This window comes from Ambystoma mexicanum, chromosome 1q, assembly GCF_040938575.1.
Source record: "Ambystoma mexicanum isolate Mex_15411 chromosome 1q, UKY_AmexF1_1, whole genome shotgun sequence".
Lineage (NCBI taxonomy): Eukaryota > Metazoa > Chordata > Amphibia > Caudata > Ambystomatidae > Ambystoma > Ambystoma mexicanum.
Window position 1 is genome coordinate 1,316,680,743 of NC_090922.1, and position 23,985 is coordinate 1,316,704,727.

The window sequence follows — 23,985 nt, forward strand, 5'->3', positions numbered from 1 at the left end:
CGATAAGAGACCCCAGTTGTCCTTCGACACTGGGGATGCCCTTGTGGACCCTGATCCTGACAGATTAAAAAGAAGAGCATCAGAACTTTGACTGTGGTAAGTGACTCCCTAAAGGCCTCCTTCTGAACCTATTGGATTTGGCAATGCATGTTCACTTACAGGTTTTAATTGTTGAACACTCTTAATGCTGGAATAAAAGACTACCTACATCCCTATTGGAGAGTCTGTTTTTAGAGAATATCAGTTTGTTCTGATCTAACCCTAACCTTTCCCTCCTCAATAACTCAATAGTGCAAAGGTGATACAAAATATATGTGTTATACTGAACTCAAATGTCATGACCCTTGGTGCTGGAAACGGTGTGATTTTTGAATTAATGAATCACCTGCTTTATTGTTCACTTTTTGAATTGAATCCTAACTTGGGATTAATGTTCCCGCTTTTTAAAGAATGCTTTAAATATCTTAGCTATATAATAAATATGTATGTCTACACAAAGGGTGTAAGTGTTTACTTGGATACCTGTATCAGATTTCATTGAACAGCTCCACAGCTCATATTACCCATCCTAAGATAAGCCTGGCTGCTCGGTCACACTACCAACTTGTGTAGTACAGGTCTATATGAAAAGGTGAGTTACCTAATAAGAAATAAGCCTAGGGTAGTCCCACACCAGTCGGATTGCACTAATTTGTACCCAACAACGTCCAAGTGATGTGCCAGAGATCACATTTATGCAAGAAAAATCTTGTTCGGAGGGCTGAAGTGGCAGGGCTCTTGATTGCCTTTGGGTTTAAGAGGTTATCAACTCCGGAATTTCCCTTTGCTGACCCAAAATTAAGAACCTGCCGCCAAATGCAGTTGAGTAACGTTAAGTTAGTGCCACCAAGTTCAATGGACAGAAGTAACGAGTGGCTACCCCCTAAATATAGGAGTTTATATGGCAGTCCACTAAATAAAGCAGGGAAGGGCGGGGGGTGGGTGGGGGTTGCTTGGTCTCTCAGATACGTTTATGGGGCAGTAGTGGGACCCCTCTAGAGTTAAATTTTCATTGAACTCCGGCTTTCTGAAATTGTTTAGAAGGTCACACCTAAGCAAATGGGCAGGCTAAAAAATGACCTCGTAAAAGAGAGGGAAAGGGGGAATGGGGCACATACTGGAGAGAAACGGGCACCCCCTAAGGTTACAAAATCTTCAGGACTGTGCAAGGCATCCGGGCAAACAGAGCGGAAGAGAGTCATGAAGAGGTGGGGATTCTTCAGGCTGCATTAACCTTCCACTCTTCTTGACTAAATGGCTTTTCCTGCACCCCTTAGATTATTATACACAACAATTACAAAATTGTTATGTAATGGTGATTTTTCTCACACCTCTGCATGCTAACAAATATCAGGTATTTCTATTACGCAGCTCAACTGTACTCAATTTATACACCTCTGAAAGATGAGGCAGTGTCTACCCTGCCGAGATTGCAACCTGTAACCATAGCTACCGCTTAACTCATTGAGCTATTTTACAGTTATCTTACTTTCGTACCGACCTTTTTTGAATTTACTTTAAACATTGTTTTGTATCAAAATAAAAATCAAACACTAAACATGAGAAGAAGAAACCATTAGGATTCAACCAGAATACTTTATTTTCCAAGATAGACATATAGTAGGAAATTAGTGTGCAAGATTAACGTACTGCAGTATCAGACGTTCACCAGTCTCAATTCATTGCAAAACAGGGATCAATTCCCAACTTAAAAGGGCATAATTGTTTCTCTGAATTGCATGGATACAATAGGGTAGTTCACCTTCAAGGGCGCATAGCTATCCTATGAACTGCATGAAGAATGGACTTACAAATCTTTTGCTATAAAACATTTGTACCACGTTGTCTATCTTTCAGATCATTAAATCAGAAAATGCATACTTTTGTGTTGTCTCCCTTGATTGGGATTAAACGTTTGTTTCATAATCTTTTCCTCTTACAAAAGATATACAGTTAGTTCAAAATGCTTGTGAAACTCATACTTGACAATTTTACTTTTGTAGAGTGGTGACAGACCAAAAAACAACCACATCCCGAGACAAGCCAACAGTTCCTTGATGCACTCAGATAAAGAAGGTAAATAGGCAAACCTGTATGGAAATTGCTTACAGGTTAACACACTTGCCATGGTAAGGCACGGTTGCTCTAGAATCAAAGTGATGCAGAGGATGAACATAGTAGGGTTCCTATCATCCTCATTCTTGCACTCATTAGGTTTCTTCATTTCTCACATAGGCCTGACCATCTAACAGGATTGTGCATTGTGTGGAGGTTATCAATTACTCATATTTTATTGTCAAATCATAGGCTGGTGCTGGCCCCAAACCAGGTTTGAATTAGTATATTAACAGTGCAGTGTACAAAATCCAGTTTCTAGGCAGCAAGTAAGGCGATGCTAAAATGTTTCAGGCTACAACACAGGGCTCATGAAACATGGTGTGGAATTCACCCTCACTCTACCAACTCCATTTTGATTCCAAGCTGAGGGATTCTGCGCCAACACTCTAATAATCTGATTAGATGGGGAACTTTACAACTTGGACTTCAATGGCTGGAGCTGGAGGCTCTGGAGCTTCATAGCCATGCCCATATTTCCAGCAATCTTCAATTTTCCTTGAAAGAAAGCCTGGGAAAACAGAAAGGAAGGCATGTGAGAAACAGAGCATAAACAGGCCTCCAGACATACGCTTACATATCTCTGAGAAACACAAGCAGGGGTTACTTACAATCCATTGGGCTCCTCATTCATAACATAACCAATGAATCATGTGAGCAAAACTAAACAGAAGCTTAACTAATACCCTTGAAATAATAGCCATCTGTTCTTCTTACTGAAGAGGGGTGGCTATTCAGTGTGCGGGCTTCCAAAGAGGGACAATAACCCTTTGTGATAACCAGCCCCTACACATGGCCTATAGTTATGAAGAGGAGGCTGTGGGGATGAACAGGCAGTAAAATATGCATATCGTAAAACAGGAGCATGTCTTGCCTGGCAAATGGTTACAGAAGTTAAACCGATTAACCATCAAATGATCATATGAGGATAATGTATTAAAATATGGTGAACTGATGTACTGTACTAGACAATGAGATGTACTCTACTTGAAAATGAGATATACGGGTGCTAAATGAGATGTACAGTCCTCCACACCTCTACTATTTTGTGTACAAGTAACTATGTGTCTTGGAACATGTATTCTGCAAGTTTACCCATGGCCAAATAAAGCAAGTACTTTACTGAACCTTGGTGTGTACAATGGTTCAATTACTTTTTTTGCCATTTAAAATGTATTAAACCATATTCAACAATGTACCAAATACAATTACCATACATTGTTCTCTTATCACAGTCAAAACTCCATGTTTCTTCTGCTTCTAAAGATCCAACAAAAGTCTCTAATGCTCCACTGTTACAGTGCAAATCAAGGAATAAGGACATTTTAGATAGATAATTTTAAAAAATTCAAAATCAAACTCCAATGAAAGCATTACTCTTTAAGGTGTTAACGGTTTAAAAAAGGGAAACAACATTAGTAATCCATGCCAAAAGATCAGGGACAACTACAGGTGGTTAAGGATGTGGATGAGGTGGATACAGAAACGGAGGTTAAGTAAAAGAATACGTCTGATGCGAAGAATTGCATTGGTCGAGCCGCTCACACTGAACATAGGAACGCGTGTTCTAGGCGAGCTCTCGGAGAAAGACTCAATGTTAAAGAAGGTAGTAGATGGAGCCAGTTACGCGTGGGCACACTATGGCCATCTATAAATATAATGATTGGGCACCTACTTAATGTCAAAGGAGTCTAGTGTTTCTTCATACCGATCCACCCCTCCCTTGCAAAAGAGCACCCCTCATTGTAAAGAGCACAATAATGAACAACGAGCATGGGTTTTGTAAGGAAGCATGGCAAAGCAATAACTATCGTTTGTTGTATGTGGAGGCCAGGCTCATAGGCTTCCGAAAGCAGTTGCACACTTTCCTGTGTAGACAAGGACCTGCGAGTGCATAAAGGCAGGTGAAATGCTCATCACAGATCTACAGCCAACACCTAGAGATCCCTGCAGGTTGAAAGGAATCCAGCTCTCCCCTGAAATTTAACTCACTTTCCTATGCAACCTGCTGCACTGCTTCATTAAACAGGCATCCCTGTCTCAACAGAACACCATTGGCAAAGTATTTACTATTTAATTTTTTCATAAAGAATCAGACCAAAAGCTGCTTTAACAAAACGCTACTGACTCCAAATTAAGAATATAAATAATCATTAAACACTGTAAATAATCCCTAATCCGCTTCATTAGTTTTGGCAAAGGGCATTACTGTAGCTATTAGGGATGCCGGGTACAGCTCACACTTATTTTCTTTGACTAGTTGATGCATGCCTCATGCCATGTGCTCAGTGCCGTCTCCCTCCACCACGTCAGAAGTGGACATGCTGTAGGCACCTGAAGAAAGAAGCCCACGCAAAGCATTTCTTCTTTCACCCTGTGGTACCCGGCACCCCTGTCCTGCCACCCGGAAAGGGACGTGGGAGGGACTGCAAGGAGGCTGACCGAAGGCCCTCTTGTCTCCACAATCCTCATGCATTGTCTGCCTTACTGGTCCCAGTTTGAGTGAAAGTGGTACCGGTGTTGGTCTTGGCAATGGGGGAAGGTAGTGTGCCTATCCTCGACTGACCATACCCAAACTCCTCATCCCCAACATCCGGCTGTGAAAGGCAATGGTTTGGTAAATGCAGGGACACTGCATTCGTCTCGTGAGGTGGTGCTTCTTTAGTTATGCGGGCTGCCTCCTATGCCTGGGAAGCAGCCACGACAGTCAAGGAGTTGCATTTAGTAAAGCCCAAACTGTTATCTTTGCCAATGCTTGTTTTTATTTTGCTACAGTAGATAAATATAAAATACACAAAACACAAAGAGGTAACATTGTGCTTATAGCGAGCGACAACCATTAGCAGGGGGTGAGGGTCGATCAATGGAAAAGCCTTCTTGCATCACACAATGCCTCATTAGAATGGAGACGCACCCAGATTCCCAATGCTGCTCCGATGGAAAAGAAAGCTTCTAGGACAGGACCAAACTAGCAACTCTGAGCAGCACGTACTTTGCACTACCGCAAAGCAATAATAATATCCGGCCCACGGTTCACAGACAAATAACAATTGCCACCCATTAATGGATGTACTTTGCCCTGTTGTAGTGTGGGCTCTAGAAAACGTTATGGAATGGCGTTTTTTCTTATTTTTAAACCTTTGAATTAAATGTTTTATAAAAGTGTAAATCTTAAATTTAAAAAAAGCATATTTTGAAAAAATTGACGTTTCATCTTGATCCAGTAAATTGAATATGAAATGTTATCTTACCGCATATTGCAAATCATTATTTTGCTAAATGAAATCTAGTATTCTGCCCGATTCATCTTTCTCCATTTCTCTTGCTCTATTCTTCCTTCTATCCATCGTGATAACGCCCGTCCTGCTAACAACCCTCCCTGCCTTCTCACAAAGTGTTGTGGCTCGGAGCAGGACATTTCAGCGCGGCTGGATCGTCGCAGGCCGATTTGGCGCGGCCGGTTCGGCGCAGGAGCCCGCGCCGAACTGGCCGCACAGAAATGTACATTTAATGTGCTCACTGACTCGCTTCTAGGTGACGAATAGGGGGTTGGAGGGGTTGAGGGGTGAAAGTCGCACTGACTCGCTTCTAGGTGACGATGGGGGTGCTCACTGACTCGCTTCTAGGTGACGACGGGGGGGGGCAGGGGTGTGGGGCTGGTTGTGCTTCTTGACACTAGCTTGGGTTATTAATACCTGCGACTGGCCGGTGGTCTAGGGGCTTCTGTGGGCTGGCTGTGCTTCTTGGCGCTGGCTTGGGTTATTAATACCTAGGGCTGGCTGGTCGTGTTGGCGCTGGCTTGGGTTATTAATATCAGGGGCAGGCTGGTGGTCTAGGCGCTGCCTGTACGGTTGCCTGTGCTTGGCTGAATAGCTCCGTCTCGAGGGTCTGGGGGTTGAGGAAGCCGAGGTTGATGAAGGCAAAATATCCACTTCTATTGGAAGGCAACAGCGGACAATCTGTTCCACAGACGAGTGTCCAAGGGGAGGGGGCATAAAACATCCACTTTCAGTAGGCGCGGCGCCAGGGCAGGGTTCGCTTGTTGCATTAGGGCTTGCTGTAATTCCACGGCACGCCAAAACATCCCAGCGCCGGATTGGAGGCGCCGAATCGGCCCACGCAGAACCGGCGGCGCCGAAACGGGGTGTGTACCGTTGTGGCTTGTGTTCTGGGCGCTTCACAATCTGCACTCGCATGCCCTAAACCCCTCACTCGGGAGCACCGACTGCGCTTTGCTCTCCCACACTTTGTCCCGAGCCCTATGGGCACCCGCCCCTGTATTCAGCATGGCTGGTTTAGAGGGGACAGCAGCAGCTTCCATCCAACATCCTCTTGCCATGGGTGGCCCAAAGGAGGTAGACGAGCGAGTGTGTTGCAGTGCTTCTGGGAATGCTGGCACAGTCTCTCTCAGTCCTGATAGCAGCAAACGGGCGCCCTCCTGTGGGTGCTCAGCTTCTCAGTGTTGGTGCAGTTCTCTATTTAACAAAGATAAAACACTTTCTTATTCGATTCAAGCTCTAAGTAGCAAAGGGAATCAATCCGAATTACTCTTGCAGAGGACACGTCATTTAGGAGCGAGCAGGATGGAGGGAGAGCGAATGAGCGAGCAAAAGAGAGGGCGAGAGAGAGGGGCAATCAGGCTCTAATTGAAATATAGTCACCTTGATGCATTCAGTAAATATTGAGCCTAATTTGAATATGTCCAGGACACATTTTATAAACTGCGCAATGACTGGTCAAACGCCTTCTAAGTGTATAATAATAGAAAAGCCAGCATTCCTTAAAATACACATTGGCCATCTTTAACAGATCTAGGAGTCTTCGAATATGGTCAAACACATTCCTCCCCTTTACAATTCCTACCTGATCAGCTTTTTAGTAGCCTTGGGATGCGGGAGACGGATGGGGTTGGGTAATCACTTGAAGACATTTGGCTAATTTTAGTATCTCGATTTATTTTAATTGGGCAAAATGATCAACAAAAATGCCTGCTTTTAGTAACAACATATTGCCACTTTGATGTGTCACCCTTCCCGATGCTGCAAACTCACTAACTAGGTTAACTAGTGGTTGACCAACACCTTAAATTGGTGTAAAAAGAAGCAGTGATTCCATCTTGACCGGGCATTTTAGATGGGACGGGCCCGTTTACTTTGAGGACTTCTACCGTAGCTATTTGCATGCCGCATATTTGTCCGCATCAAGGATTGGTAGCACTCCAAATGCTAGATACAATGCCATTTCTAGGGATCCAGGGTTTCAGCCCCAAAGAGTGTCCAGGAGAATTGCTCCGCAGCTTTCTTTGGGGCTGCAAGGACAAGGGCTCGAGTTATTGGCAATGACGCTAAAAGCCAATAATACCAATAACTAATTCCAAGCTGAGGGGTTCGTCTGCAAGCGTTAACCTTCCAATCGATTCCCCAGCTTGGAAATCGTATTCTTAGCTGTTAGTGCCATTGCCAATAACCTGCAAGCCCCATTGCTCACAATAGAAGCACTTCATATTCCTCACTTTTGAAAAGTGGACAATAAATCCTTTCAGCCAGATTTTTTAGGATCTGCCAGCTCAATTTCGGGGGTTGGTCTGGCCCATTCTGTAGCGTTGCACAGCACCCCTATCATGCGTAACCGTCTTACTTAACACTTTACAGGCTTCCCTTGTGCCATCACACAAGTCCTGATTCGAGGTGTTTTCCAAAGTGCATGTCCACTTCTGTTACTATGTCAAATGAATGCATTCCTAAGCAGCATATCATTCAATCTCCATGGCTCTATCGGAGGAGATGCCTGCTGTGGCATCTCTATGGTAACTATGACATGCATTACTTACCGTAAAAACATTTCTGATGATTGTATCTGCTTAGATTCACATGCTGTGCATATGGTCCGACATCCAGTGGTAACAGCGGAGTATTGCATCTGGTCTTTCGGGGGACCGAAATGGGAAGTCGGCATAGGCGTTGCTGAAACACTATCCCTATCGTGACGTGTGTAGTACCCAAAATCCGTCACGCGCCGAGGTCCCTCCGATTGTATTTTTTCTGCCATGAGGGAGCCCAAGGCTATAGTGAGGGAGTACATGAAGAGAGAAAGTAGTAAGAAATCTATGTTCCTTCCAACCCGAGCGGGGAGGCAGGGAGGGCGCATGTGAATCTAAGCAGATACAATCATCAGAAAAGCTTTTACGGTAAGTAATGCATGTCTTCTGATGCTTGTTAATCTGCTTAGAATCACATGCCATTCATAGACTAGCGAGCAGTACCCGGAGTTGGCGGTGGGTTGTGAGAAGGAACAGTAGAAAAAAGATGTCTTAGTACTGCTTGTCCCACCTGAGAATCAGACCTACAATGAGTGTCTAGGCAATAGTGTTTTGTAAATTGTTGCCGCTTTGCAAATGGACTCTAGGGGAACATTTGCAATGAATGCTATGGATGCCCCAGTGCCTCGAGTAGAATGTGCTCTAGGCTTGAAGGGCAGTTCTCTCTTCGCAAGAGTGTAACATAGTGTGATGCATTTGACAATCCACCTTGATATTGCTGATTTAGAGACAGGGTTCCCTTCTCTACCAGCTGCCACTGAAACAAAGAATTGTTTATTTTTCCTCAGTGGTTTAGTTCTATCCATGTAGAATATGACTGCCCTGCGCACATCTAGTGTCTGAAGGCTTCTTTCGGTCATGTTAGTAGGTCTCTGGAAGAACGTGGGTAGTTCGATTGACTGGTTCACATGGAACTTTGAAATAAATTTCGGCGCAAATCTGGGATGAGTGCGCAGAACTACTTTATCTTTGTGGACTGTAACAAAGGGGTCCAAGACCGAGAGGGCCTGTAGTTCGCTAACTCTTCTGATAGAGGTGATAGCTACTAGAAAGGCTGTCATGTAAGTCAGGTCTTTCAGACTAGCTTTATGCATAGGCTCAAAAGGGGGTCTCATGAGCCTAGTTAAAACCACATTTAGATCCCACCCAGGGGCTGGGTGAGTGATGGGGGATACATTCTTTTAACCCCTTCCATAAAGGCTTTAATCACAGGTATTTTCCACCACAACACCTTCTGCTGTGACGTGGTGTAGGCTGACAACGTCGCTAGGTGAACCTTTAAGGAATTGAAGACTAACCCAGAGCCCAACAGATGGGTTAGATATAACACAATGTCTGAAGGCGAGCAATCGGTGGGATTGACGCCTTTGGAACTGCACCAAATGACAAAACGTTTCCATTTGCTGGCATAGCAATAACGTGTGTTAGGCTTTCTTGCCTCCCTCAGTATGTCCATGCATCTTTGAGGGAGTTGCAGATGTCCAAACTCTAGGACTTCAGGAGCCAGGCTGCTAAATTCAGAGTTTGTGGGCATGGGTGCAGAGTCTCCCCCCTTTCCTGAGACAACATGTTGTACGGGCAGGGCAGTTTGACTGGTCGGGAGAGGGACACTTCCATCAGGTGCGCAAACCAGGGTTGGCGGGCCCACATGGGAGCCGCCAGAATCATGGTGACTGGTTCCTGGTGCATCTTGTGCACTATCTTGTTCAGAAGGGGAGTCGGGGGGGGGGGGGGGGGGGGGGAAATAAAGCATCAACAAATTTCCCCGACCAAGTTATCCAGAGACCGTTCCCCTTGGATCGGTTCTGGGGGTACCTGGAGGCGTAATCTGGGCATTGGGCGTTCTCCTGAGTAGCGAACAGGTCGATCTCTGGAAACCCCCATTCTGCGAAGACGTTGGATGCAATGTCTTCGTGCAGACGCCATCCTTATTCTTCTGGCAGAGGAAAATCTCTGCGGAGTACGTCTGCCAGAAGATTGAGTTCGCCTGGAACATGTTGTGTTTGAGAGCCCATATCCAGATGTTTTGGGACAGCTTGGATAGCCCTGGAGAGCGAGTGCCCCCCTGCTTGTTCAGGTAATACATTGCTGTTGTGCTGTCGGTTAGGACCAGCACTGTCTTCCCTTGCAGGTGCTCCTGAAAGGCTTTGAATTCTTTGAACACTGCTAGTAGCTCTAGTAGGTTTATATGGTTGGACGCTACCTGAGGGGACCACACTTCGTGCGCTGTCTGTTGAAGCAGGTGAGCCCCCCACCCTGTGAGAGATGCGTCTGTCGTGAGAGTGGCTTCCACTGCAGGGGTGGTGAAGGTTTTACCCTTCAAGAGGTTCTCCCCTCGACCACCACTGCAGAGAGAGAACGAGGGCTGGCGAGACAACTAACAGATCCTCCCATTGTCCGCTGGCCTGACACCACTGGCTGTTGAGCCACTCCTGCATGGGACGCATGCGCAGCCGCGCGTGGGGGATTAAGTATATGCATGACTCCATCATCCCTAACAAACACATAGCTTTGCGTACCGTCACCTCCCAACTGGCTACATACTGAGGAACTTGAGAGAGCATGTTCTGAACCCTCTCGCTGGAAGGGAAGACTAGACCGTCTTCCGTGCGAATTAGAGCCCCCAGGAACTGTTTTACTTGGATGGGGACTAAGCTGGATTTCTTTTCGTTGATAGAAAATCCCAGGCTGAACAGTAGGTCTACTGTCTTTTGGGTGTTCGAAAAACAAACGTCGAACGAGTCCCCCTTGATGAGCCAATCGTCGAGGTAAGGGTAAACTGGAACTGAGTCTGCGCAGGTGTGCCGCTGACACTGCCAGGACCTTGGTAAACACCCGTGGTGCCGAGGCTATGCCGAAGGGGAGTACCTTGAACTGGTAGTGTTTGTCCTGAATCACGAACCTTAGGAATTTTCTGTGCGCTGGCAGCATTGAAATACAAAAGTATGCATCTTTCATATCCAATGTTGTCATGAAGTCCCCTTGTTTTAGAAATGGGATCACCTCTTGAAGTGTTACCATGCAAAACTTCTGGGGCTTTATGAACTTGTTCGCTGGGCGCAGGTCTAGAACAGGACACATGGTGAGATCCTTTTTGGGTATAAGGAAGTATATTGAATAAATACCCTCGTTTACCCGAAGAATCGGGACAGCTTCTATGGCGTCCTTTCCCAGCAGCGCCTCCACCTCTTGGACCAGGATCTGAAGATGTTCCGGTGAAAGGCGTCGATGTTTCGGCGGTCTGAACTGTGGGGGTCGGGCGAATTCCACACAGTAACCGTGGGCGACCGCCTTTAATATGCACTGGTCTGAAGTTATCCCCTCCCATGCCTTGAGGAAAGATGTTAATCGCCCCCCCGACCGGGGAGACATGGGAGGGGACCTGAACTTGGTGGTCATTTCTGACCCAAGGTTGACGCACCTCTGGAATTGGAGCCACTGCCTCTATTCTTTCTGCGCTTCTGACCCCTCTGGGGGTAGTAAGTGGGGCTTGCAGCCGGTTGACTTGAGTTGAAGTTGCCCGTACCGAAATTATTTTGAGCGGCGCGGGCTTGTCCTCGAAAGGACCGCCGAGAATTGCTGCCCCTCTGTGAAGAGGATTTTTGGGAAATCTGGTGCAGCGACTTAATAGTCTCATGCTCCTTCTTGGCTGTCTCCAACGCATCGTCTACCGCCTTCCTGAAGAGGATGGCCTCTTCTATGGGTTTGTTGATGATGGATGCTTGGGGTCTCAGGTCTGAAACCCGATGTGCGCAGCCAGCCGTGTCTCTTTAGGAGAGTACCCCGTGCGAGAGGCCTGCCTGCTGTCTCTGCAGAGTCCAGGGTATTCTTTACAACATTTTGATTGGCAAGTTTGCCCTCCGAGACAATGGCGAGAAGCTTGGCTCTGGTTGGTTCCGGAACCTCCTGAAGGCCTTCCTGGAGTAGGTTCAATTGGGCGTCGACTTAGCTTGCCAGTAACGTCGTGTTATTGGCAATCCGGACGGTATAAGCAGCCGCCGACGTGACCCGTTTGCCTAAGGCATACAACCTTTTGGACTCCTTGTCCGGGGGTGACTCTCCCGTGGCAAGGGGAACCCCTGCTCTTTTGCAAGTGTTAGTCACCACCAGCGAGACTGGGATTGCGTGCCCTTTGATGTAAAGCGGGTCGGTGGGGGAGGGCTGGAAGAGTTTTTCGACCCTTGGGTTCACAGCCCTCGTCTGAGCGGGTGTGAGTAAGGAAGGGGCCAGCCGTCTCTTTACAGAGCTCAAGAGAGGGATAGACTGGCTAGCTGGAGGCTTGTCATTAATAATGTTTTCCGCGAAATCCTGTTCAGGCAATGCCTCAAACGTGTCAATTTTAAAGAATTCCGCTGCTTTTTTCAACGTGTTGTTGAAAGCCATTTGATCAACCACCGGGGGAGCCTGCCGAACCAGTGAGGATGGGGGAGAGTCGAGGCAAACGATATCAGAATTGTGATCGTCCTGCTGGGTGTCTTCCCAGTTGTCCGTTGCGCCTTGATCTTCCCCATAATTGTCCAGAAAAGAAGTCTCCTCTTCTTCTGTATAGATGTCTCTATACGTGTCCTTCTGGACATCTTCTTCATAATCAACATAGTGTTGAACATCTAAGTGTTGGGCAACTTGTGTATGAGGGTTAGGGTCTACCCGAGCTTTTTTCAGCAGAGGTTGATCAGAAACCCCGAAAACCTGCTGCAGCCGATCCATATACCCCTGAAATTGCTCTGTGGTCCACTTGGATGACCCAAATGGGCCCAGCTGAGCAGGAACCAGGTCCTCCGCCCTAAGGCGTTCAGAGGATCTCCTCAGGGTGCTTGAGAGGGGTACCTGGCTCTCTTCGTAAGAGTCCTCAGGATCGTCTCCCAAAACCGTGAAAAACCTTTCGGCGGATTGGCCCATAACTGTGGGCGAAACCAGTACTAGGCCCACCGCCGTAGCAATCCTGTTGATGCTCTTACTGATAGTTACCGAATCTTCGGGGGACAACGCCTCCGATGATGGCTTCCAGGGTAGAGGCCTACTCGTAGTTTTCGGGTCTGCACGGGCCTTGGAAACCTTGAAACTCGTCGAAGTTTCTTGTTCAGAAACTTCGGCGTGTGTAGTTTGGGGAGTAGCGCCTTTGTTATGTTTATTAAACCCAGTCGTCATGCGCTGCTGCGGATGCGGGGAAGGCTTCGAATCAGATCGATCCGATGTCGCTTGCGCCTTCTTCGACGATGTTGTCGAGGAGGGCGCTTGGGTTGTGTGTTTTGTGTGGTGCGATTGTACACCCCTGTCACCAGGTGTGGTCCCTGTAGCAAGACCGGAGTCGAGCCTGGAAGGGTCGGGGACGGGCGTGGCAGCTCTAGAATCGTCCGCCTCAAGGTCTACAACATCCGCGTTGGACGTTTGGTCATCTGATGTACCCCCGTCACTCTCGGCTTGTGTCGCGACAGGGGAGGGAGGCTCCACGCGTGACATACCGTACGCGGCCCACCGCTTCAACCGGCGCTCCTTAAGGGATTAGGTTTAGGAGTTTATATGCCGAACACCGCTTTAGTGCTCTAGGGGGAGACAAGCGTACACGAAGTGTGCTCGTCTTTCCACGGATATCTGACCCTTCACAGAGGGCAGAATCTAAATGGAGTCCTTTCCATAGCAGAAGGGAAGGGTGATCAGACCAAAAAGGAAAGAAGTGGAAAAGAGGAAAGACATCATAGCAGTATGGCAAACCCCGAGCCCACTCTCCCTACTGTGTAGGCCGGCCAGAAGGCCCGACCACGTGGAGGTCCGAACGCCGGATCTTAGGTGCCGGAATCCACAGCTGTAGACGGTTCCCCCGTAGTCTTCGTCGAAGATGTTCTTGATAGACGAAGTGACTTAACGGGGATTAAACCGACAATTCGGTAAGATAAACAATGTCTCATGAAGAGCTCTGCTATAGGGCGACCAGTTATCTGGGTGGAAAAAAACAATCTGAGGTACCTCGGCGCGTGAGGGATTTTGGGTACTACACACGTCATGATAGGGATAGTGTTTCAGACACGTCTATGCCGATGTCCCCTTTCGGTCCCCCGAAAGACGAGATGCAATACTCCGCGGTTACCACTGGATGTCGGACCATATGCACAGCATGTGATTCTAAGCAGATTAACAAGCATCAGAAAGGAGGGGTATAATCCAACAGCAACCGCCAACCTATTTCCGACATCCACGTCAGATCCCCAGCTCAGGACTAAATCTAAATACAGCATTGTTTTGTGAATATCAGAGAAGTGTGCATGGTCTGACTTGTTATGATTTTATATTCACCAGATGTCATGTAGATATAAGTCAAATCATACCCCTAACCAAAGTCGCATGAAAAATACATTACCAGTTCATAGCCAGATTAAGTGTTGCATTTAAATCGCAGAGAACCCGGTGATTTTCATAAGCAAAAATCAGTATTCCGGACCTTCAAAAACAGGGTGATAAATGGAAGCAGTTTCAGCAGCTGGGAAGCCTTGCAGGCCAGGGAAAGGGGGAAAGATTTCAAATGTGCTCTTTGTTCATCTTACTGAACAGAGTGCTTCTGATGCAAATGGGGTAAATCTAACGAACAAGTTAGTCAGGTTACAGTGGCTTTCCTTTTAATTGGGGAGTCGGTCCCTGAATATTCTCAGAAACTACTTGTATACCACAATTGGGATTCCCTGCCATTTCATCTTATTTTAGAGCTATCCTTCAGTCTACATATTTTGCCAACACCTAGGAGCCACCACACACTAGATTACACCAGCCAACAGTTGTCCTGCGTCCCCAAAAATGATGAAACTATGAAAAACCACCAAGGGCAAAACCAACATAATAAAGAATTGGGGATAAAAAAAATCCACTTTTCAGAAGAGAACTGTCTCCCCATTTCGCTTTCCTCCAGCCCAAATCTCAAATTTCTCCCTCACCAGACCCATATCTACAGAATACCCTACTTTGCGACGCACATCTCCCTCTCCAGCTCGGACCATTTTTGAAACAACGACTATACTAATCAGGAAACATATGCATCATTAGACATTATTCAATGTAAGCGTTGTTGGTCACCAACCTGTCCCCCTCAATGAAGGTACGGTATCCAGTTATTTGAACGGAAACAATTATAATGAGGTATTTTTCAGAGAAACATTTACATCGAAAAAATAGTTGGTTTGTTTTTAATATTTGGGGCCTCGCCCCCCCCCCCCCAAGCCTCCCGTTTCCCTACGCTTCTAGTCTCACCCTGATCCCCTCCCCACCCGTTTTAACCCCTTACCCCACATATATAGATTATATATATATAAAAAAGGTAGGCTTAGGGGTGCCCCCCCAAATATTTAAAACAAACAAGAAAAATGGTATTTTTTCGATGTAAATGTTTCTCTGAAAAACACCTCTCTGAAAATGTTTTCAATAAAATCACAGAACCGAAGGCACTATACCATAAGTCTCAGCTTGTTCAACCTTCCTCTTGCATGCATCGGGTAGTACAGCTCAGTGGCAACGTGCTCTCCTCGGAAGGAAGACGACGCATAATACAGGTTTCGAATCCCGGGTCCGCACTTCGAAACCTCTTCGGTATTAGATGCGTTATAAAAAAACGATTACAATTATAATAATTATCCGTGCTTCATTCTTCCTGGCCTACTTTTGGGAGTGACAAATCCTTCTCAGGTTCTCCTTTATCACTGGGGCTTGACATGACCATGTTCCCGAATGGTGCCTCGTCACTTTCCGCCAAAGTACACAGAGCCAGAAGGCTTCCAAGCCTGACACGGGCATTATCGTCTTGTTAACATGCTGAGGAATAAGCTTTAAGGAACATCTCCGCCTGAAGATCCGTTTCCTTATCCTAGAAGAATTGCACACCAAGTTACACATGGCTCGTCTCGTTGGAGTTAGTAGTTGCAGTTTTGAAACCATCGTGTTGGCTTCAGAAGTAATGTATATGCTTTGTCAAGCCTTATGTACCATTTTGTCTTTTTGGTTGTAGAGGTGCCCCCCTCATGTTCATGTGATGATGGGCTGTCTACCTTGTTACTATAGGCTAACAATCCTGCGAGTTCGGTTCGGCCTGATGTCCACCATCTCCTGGACAATATGGATCTGTGAAAGGATGTTATCTGGGAAGTCATCACTTGCATTGATGTTGGCACCCACTTATGCGTATGTTATTTCTCCTTTGATTTCCGCATCATCCCGCTTGTTCTGTAAGACGGCCTTCTGCTCTTCGATTTCTCGTATGGACACCCTGGGTGCCACCTTGTTATGAGAATGCTTATATAATCTGTTTTCCATTGCATCTACCTTCTTCTTCATAGCCATTACATGTCAGTGAATTGGCCATTTGAAGAGACATTGGTTTTAATTTCCTGTAAGGTACGAACAGCATTGTTTGAGTACCTCCCTTCTGATGGGCATCAAGACCATACTATCCATCTGAGGACAGCGGTTACACTGCTTGGTCATTCCTTGGGACCTTCATCTACGTTAATGTGACTTTGATGCTGTGCTTTTCTGGCTACTGCTATGCTCAGGAATGGTGCCTAAGAGCTACAGTACCCCCATTGCGATATCTACGAGTCTTTTCACAAGCCTGTGCGTGTCACAAGGCAGCATTGCTTTTACTATGGCTCAAACACCACACCACCCCATTCTCTCCGTGTGATCATAGCAAGGATCTCTGAGCTCCTGTTCATGGCTTGTCACAGTACAGAACACTGTACCAAAAAACGGGAAGAGGTCCCTCTTCCAAGGATTACTACTCCGTCGCCCATGAGGGTACAATCTCTCATCTTTACAGGCTTCCACCACTGGCCAGTACCACCAGAGACCCATAAAGTAGTGCATGCATGTTGTTGCTTACCTTCAACAAGGAGCATTCAGTTAGCAACATCTACAGCACACATGGCTCGCTAATGATATGACCAACAATTGTGCTGAAATTACATGCAGCTGCAACATGGCATACAACTACACGGCCGTACTAGGATGTTTGGATAGCAATAGGAAATGCTTGGCATTACTGAAGAGATTTACATAACTAACATATTAGGGGAATAAACATTTCTATTTCAAGCATACATATGGAGAAGCTCCCCGCGTTTTCTCGGACTATGAAACGTATAAGAAGAAGAAGTCATGCAACAGTGATAGCTGGTGACTGGTCTAGCCACTTCATCTTCACTTACTGTCTGTGGGTTCATTTTGCCAGTCATCAACGCCAGGAGGTCTGCGTCAGCCATGGTGATTGTACAGTCAGCTTTCTTATCTGTAAAAAATATATATAACAAAAGTGAAATCGCTTGCTTGCTTACCAACATTAGTCACTTATGGGAATTCACGACCGCCATATATGCCCTTAGCAGTTAAGGGGATAAGGTTAAAGTATAGTAAAATCCAGAGCAGGGTTAGGATCAACATTAAGGTACCTGCAAATTTGGGTTCCAAACTGTTTTATCTTCCAAGTGTATATCTAGAAAATATCTGTTTCTTATATTGAAAAAGTGATTTTGAAATAGCCTCTTGAAAAGCGGCAATCAACCACGGGCCACTTAAACTTCAATGACTGAAAATTAATAAAAGTTAACAAAACATGGTAACGAATGTAGTCTATGGCAATTATTGCACAAATGTTACAAGCAGTGTTCTGGAAAGATGCATCAACAAAAGATTCCAACCCAAGAGAAGCTCATGCACAGTAATAAGATTTATTGAACAATAATTAGCTAACTATAGTAACATAAAATGGAGTAAAAACTAACGGCTGATGTAGGGGGAACATTTATTCCATGTGCACGAACTAGATCATCATATACAGGAAGTGACATTTGCCAGATATGCGCCCAGCCCTTACTAAAACGACATCCTAATCTGATTCCGATCTCCATCAGCTTAAATTTGTTTCACTAAAACATTGCTTGATCAATGGTAAAAAAACAAACGCTTTCATTAAGTTTCCTATCATTCTCATAGAAAAGGAGAGCACAAAGTCTGAAGGAAACTTGATGAGCAGGCGGGCATGAAAGGGCGCTATCAGCCTTTAGCAGCAAGTCAAGACAAGAGTACACAGAGACCTAAACGTATGCAGCAGTGCTATTCAAACCTTTGCTTACGACTTGCTGCCATAGTGCTGTGGGCAGAGGCTGGAGTGCAAATATAAAATAGTACAGAAGCTCTTAAGGGGCAGGGGTTGCATATTCATTGGCAGGAATCGCGCTATGGCAAAAGGTTGGTCTAGAGGAATAGGCTCTGCAGGACTTATTATGTGCGAGTTTTGCTCAGGTTAAAACAGATATGGTTTTGGATGCAACAGGTCAAGGGACACCTATGAGGGTGCTTTCAAGACGAGACATTTTCCAGAATTTCATTCCAAGGGTGCACATTCCTTTGCCATAGTGACAATAACCATACAATGCTTGCATCTTTGAGGACTGAGGGAATCAGCAAACTGTTGGAGATATAACGGATGTACAAATAAAAAAAGCTCAGGCACCCTTTGGCTTGAACCAAACAAAATAAATTCGGAGGTTACTGCTTGTTGGCAGATGTTATGCATTGCCAGACTATGACAAAAAAACTATCACTTCATTGTAGACATCACGTGCAACAGTGACTTTTGTGGCAGTCTGAAAAAACGCTTCAATTAGAAAAGGCCGGGTTTTTGGTTAGGAATCCGCAAAAAGGGGAGCAATATATTAATGGGTGTCTGATATGTCTGGAGTAATTCCTGGGTTCTGTCATCAGGTGGTAAAAGGAAAACATTGTGTATGGACTTTAAGGTGGTTGTGTGTTCACGAAGAATAGATTAAGCCCACCAAAACATTAGCAACCCAGGAGGGAAAAGGTTTCAAAATTGATGGCCTATTGCTTGAGGCATAGGTTTAAAATGTGAAGGCTTTGTATGGGGAAAAGGTAGCTTTCTGGGGTGGAGATACTCACAATTGGTAAAATACAGGCTGATATCTAGCAAAAAATGCTATGACCACATCACACTATCTTGATACTGATCCGATGGTTTCCAATATGGCCAGGATCGCTTTTAAAGTCAGTCTCAAACACTGTCCAGTACACTCCTTGCGCTGTCAGACAAACAGCTGAGGTTTGCTGGCATATTCACTTATTGTGAAGCACATGGTTTTGTACATTTCTAGACAACCCCCCCCCCCCCAACAGGTCTTGGAATCTTGTTTAATCGAGCTACACAAAATCACCTGTTTCATGTCCGACCTCAATACTCTCCTCATAAAAATGCATAAGAAATCAAGTATGATATCTCTAGACACCGGAGCATCATGCTCTTTTCTTCATAGCTATGTAATATCCAGTAACGCTAAACCACAATGTTTCCTTAGATCTGTGTGCACTATCCCTATAGTGACGTGCAGTGTACCCACAACCCCTCACGCGTCGAGGTCCCTCTGTTTGTATTTTTTCTGCCCTGAGGGAGACTTCTATATGTGAGTGAGTACAGAAAAGAGAGAGAGATGTAGAAAGATGTCTATGTTCCTTCCATCCGAGCGGGGAGGAAGGGTGGGCGCATGTGAATCTAAGCAGATACAACCATCAGAAATGCTTTTACGCTAAGTAATGCATTGTCTTCTGATGTTTGTTAATCTGCTTAGAATCACATGCTGTGCATAGACTAGCAAGCGGTACCCAGAGTTGGAGGTGGGTTGTGAGAAGGAACAGTAGAGAAAAGATGTCTTAATACTGCTTGTCCCACCTGCGAATCAGATCTAGAGTGAGCATCTAGACAGTAGTGTTTTGTAAAGGTGTGTACAGAACTCCAGGTTGCCGCTTTGCAAATGGACTCAAGGGGAACGTTTGCAATGAATGCTATGGATGCCCCAGTGCCTCGAGTAGAGTGTGCTCTTGGCTTGAAGGGTAGTTCTCACTTAGCAAGAGTGTAACAGAGTGATGCATTGAACAATCCATCTAGATATAGTGGACTTTGAGACTGCATCTCCTTCTCTTCCTGCTGCCACTGACAAAGAACTGATTAGTCTTTCTCAGTGGCCTAGTCCTTTCCATATAAAACTTGACAGCTCTGCGCACATCGACTGTATGCAGGCTCTTTTCTCCCAAATTGGAAGGGTTTTGAAAGAATGTTGGTATTTCTATTGACTGGTTGACATGAAATTTCGATATGAATTTCGGTGCAAACCTTGGGTGTGTGCGTAGAACCACCTTATCTTTGTGAACTGTTACAAAGGGGTCTAGAATAGAAAGAGCCTGTAGTTTACTTACTCTCCTAATGGAGGTGATAGCTATTAGGAAAGCAGTCTTAAAAGTGAGGTCCTTAAGAGTTGCCTTGTGCATGGGTTCAAAGTGTGAGCCCATGAGCCTGGTAAGTACCACATTAAGGTCCCAGCCGGGAGCTGGGTTTGCTATCGGAGGGTGTATTCTCTTCACCCCCTCCATGAAGGCTTTGATAACTGGGACTTTCCACCATGACACCTTAAGTTGGGAGGTGGTGTATGCAGAAAGTGCCGCTAGATGGACTTTAATAGAATTGAACTCTAGACCTGAGTCCAGTAAATGGGTCAAGTAAAGGACAATTTGTGTGGGAGAGCAGTGGACTCGGTTGATGCTCTTACCTCTACACCAGATGACAAATCTGTTCCACTTGCTAGAATAGCAGTGGCGAGTGTTGCATTTTCTAGCTTCTCTGAGAATGTCCATGCATCTCTGAGGGAGTTGTAAATGGTCAAATTCTATGACCTCAGGAGCCAGGCTGCTAAATTCATGTTCTGTGGGCATGGGTGTAGTGTCTTACCCTTGTCCTGTGACAACAAGTTGTACGGGCAGGGTAGTTTCACTGGTGGGGACAGGGACATCTCCATCAGGTGCACAAACCATGGTTGGCGGGCCCACATCGGGGCTATCAGTATCATGGTGACTGATTCCTGGTGCATCTTGTTCAGCAGAGGAGTCGGGGGGGAAAAGCGTAAACAAATTTCCCTGACCATGGTATCCAGAGACCGTTTTCCATTTGGAGCGGTTATGTGTGTATCTGGAGGCGTAATCTAGGCATTGTGAGTTCTCCAGAGTTGCGAACAGGTCTATTTCTGGGAAGCCCCATTGTGTGAAGACGTCGAAGACGATGTCTTTGTGTAACCGCCATTCGTACTCTGAGGGCAGAGGGAAGTCTCTGCTGAGTTCGTCTGCTAGCAGATTGAGTTCCCCTGGTACATGTTGTGACACTAGGAACATGTGTCTGAGAGCCCACTTCCAGATGTTCTGGGACAGCTTGGACAGTCCTGGAGAGTGAGTGCCCCCTTGCTTGTTGAGGTAGTACATGGCTGTGGTGCTGTCCGTGAGGACCATCACTGTCTTCCCTTGTAGGTGTGTCTGAAAGGCTTTTAGTGCCTTGAACACCGCAAGTAGCTCTAATAAGTTTATTTGCTTGGAAGCTACGCTCAGAGTCCAAACTCTGTGAGCAGTCTGATGGGATATGTGAGCCCCCCATCCTGTGAGGGATGCGTCTGTGGTTAGAGTTGCTTCCACTGCGGGGGTGGCGAATGGTTTCCCTATTACCAGGTTTTCCTTCGACCACCACCGTAGCGAGAGAACCAATGCCTGCGAGACCACCACTAGATCGTCCCATTGTCCGCTGGCCTGACACCACTGGCTGTTGAGCCACTCTTGCATTGGGCGCATGCGCGCGTGAGGTACCAAATAAATACATGACGTCATCATTCCTAGCAAGCGCATTGCTTTGGGTACCGTCACCTCTCGACCGGCCACATATTGAGGGATCTGAAACAGCATATTTTGGACCCTCTCGTTGGAGGGGAAGACGAGGCCGTCCTCTGTTCGAATTAGAGCCCCTAGGAATTGTTTGGTTTGGCTGGGGTCTAAGCTGGACTTCTTCTCGTTGATGGAGAAGCCCAGTTGGAACAAAAGGTCTACTTTCTTCTGGGTGTTTGAGAAGCATGTCTCGTAGGACTCCCGTTATGAGCCAATCGTCGAGGTAAGGGTATACCGGTATGGACAACCTGCGCAAGAGGGCCGCTGCCACTGCCAATGAACCTGAGGTATTTTCTGTGCGCTGGCAACATCAAAATATGAAAGTATGTATCTTTCATGTCTAGTGTTGTCATGTAGTCCCCCTGAGATAGCAGTGGAATTACCTCCTGTAAAGTTACCATACGAAATTTTTGTGGTTTTACAAATTTATTCGCTGGCCGCAGATCTAGTACAGGGCGCATGGTTAGGTCCTTTTTGGGTACAAGGAAGTACACTGAATAAATACATTCCATTACCTGAGATAGGGGCACGACCTCTATTGCTCCTTTCTGTAGCAGCTGTTCTACTTCTTGCAGGAGGATGACGAGGTGTTCTTGCGACAGGCGTCGTCCCCTTGGAGGTCTGTAGGTGGGGGACTCTAAACATTACCCGTGGGCTACTGTTGACAATACCCACCGGTCTGATGTTATTCCCTCCCATGCTGATAGGAACGATGTTATCCGGCCCCCAACCGGAGACGCATGGGAGGGGACCACCCGAACCTTTGGGTCATTTGGTGCTACTTGCCGGGGTGCCTCTGGGGCTGGAGCCCCGGCCTCTGCCCTTGCCACGGCGTTGTCCTCTTCGGTTATACTAGTTACCGGTACCCTGATTAGGGGGCCAGTTGCCTGCAGTGTAATGCTGTTGCTGCTGCTGTTGTTGGCGTTGGCCACGAAAAAAGCACTTGTTCCCAAATCCCCGCCTGTTTGGAGGCTTTGAGATTTGGTCTAAGGTCTTTATGGTGTCAAATTCTTCGCATTTTCCAGCGCGTCGTCCACTGCCCTTCCAAAGAGATTTGACTCTTCTATTGGCTTATTAATGAGTGACGCCTGCGTCTCTGCCTTGAAACCGGAATTGCGAAGCCAGACGTGACGCTTCAGCAGAATTCCCTGCACCAAAGAACGGCCAGCAGTTTCTACTGCATCAAAAGTGTTCTTAATGATGCTCTGGTTGACCAGAGCTCCTTCTGTAACTGTAGCCAATAAGCAAGTTCTTAGAGGTTCAGGGGCTTCTTTGATGTCCTGCTTAAGCTTTCCCCATTGAGCATCAGTATAGCTTGCCAACAATGTATTATAATTGGCAATCCTAATTGAAAACGCTGCCGAGGCGGAAATTCTTTTGCCCAAGGCATAAAGCTTTTTCCCTTCTTTATCTTGGGGTGTCTCGCTGGTTGACAGTGGAACACCAGCCCTCTTCCTTGTGTTAGTCACCACTAAGGAGTCCAGGACTGAATGACCCCTGATATATAATGGGTCTGACTGAGAGGGTGAGAACAATTTCTCGATTCTTGGATTGACCCCTCTTACAAGCACGGAGGTGGACAGCGATGGGGTGAGTCGTCTCTTAACCGAGGCGAGGATAGGAATAGTTTGACTAGTGGGAGGTTTTTCTTTAATCTTTTCGACGAAATCAGTATCTGGGGTGACCTCCCCAGTTTCAACTTCAAAATGCGCTGCTGCCTTCCTCAGTAGTGCATTGAAGGTGGGCTGATCGTCTACTGGAGATGGGTTCCTGACCGGTGTGGTCTGAGGAGAAGAAATGTCTATAATGTCGGGGTCTGTAGATCCTGATGGCGACTACCAGGGCTGTGAGCCACCTTCACCTGGGTCCTCCTCGTAGCCCTCCTCACCTATGTTAGTGTCATCATGAAAACCTTCTTCTTGTTGGTCTTCACTATTCACAAACTCATCCTCTACCTGGAAGTGAGAGTCCTCTTCAGTGAGGTCTTAAGAGTTCATGTCTTCCTGTAGGGGGTTAAAGAGCTTCGGGTATTTAGCCCATGGCCCCTCCTGGAGTACCTCCCTTGGCCTCTTGGGTGTCCCATTTTCTGGGATGGCCATGAACCTGTCTAGCTTGTCCATACATGACTGGAACCTCTCTACAGTCCAGTAAGGTAGGCCAGAGCGGTCTGGGAGTGAAAAGGGAGTTTCCTCTCCCTGTAGTTGCTTATTTCTGTCCCTTAGCGTCGAAGATAGAGTCCCTTCGCCTTCTGAGAAACCTCCTCGCTG

At 46.3% G+C, this 23,985-nt stretch overlaps 1 protein-coding gene across 1 annotated transcript in view; it reads right to left on the reverse strand.

Annotated features, from left to right (window-relative positions):
- Window positions 1–1,615: 1,615 nt before the first annotated feature.
- The window catches only part of LOC138546965 (sterol carrier protein 2-like), a 757,362-nt gene continuing 734,992 nt past the window's right edge, over window positions 1,616–23,985 (reverse strand). The window contains exons 15-16 of the mRNA XM_069642177.1: window positions 17,158–17,237; window positions 1,616–2,665 (exon numbers count right to left, since the gene is read on the reverse strand). Of these exons, the coding sequence (XP_069498278.1) occupies window positions 2,570–2,665; window positions 17,158–17,237 (176 nt within the window). The 3' untranslated portion in view covers window positions 1,616–2,569. The remainder of the gene's footprint in view (window positions 2,666–17,157; window positions 17,238–23,985) is intronic.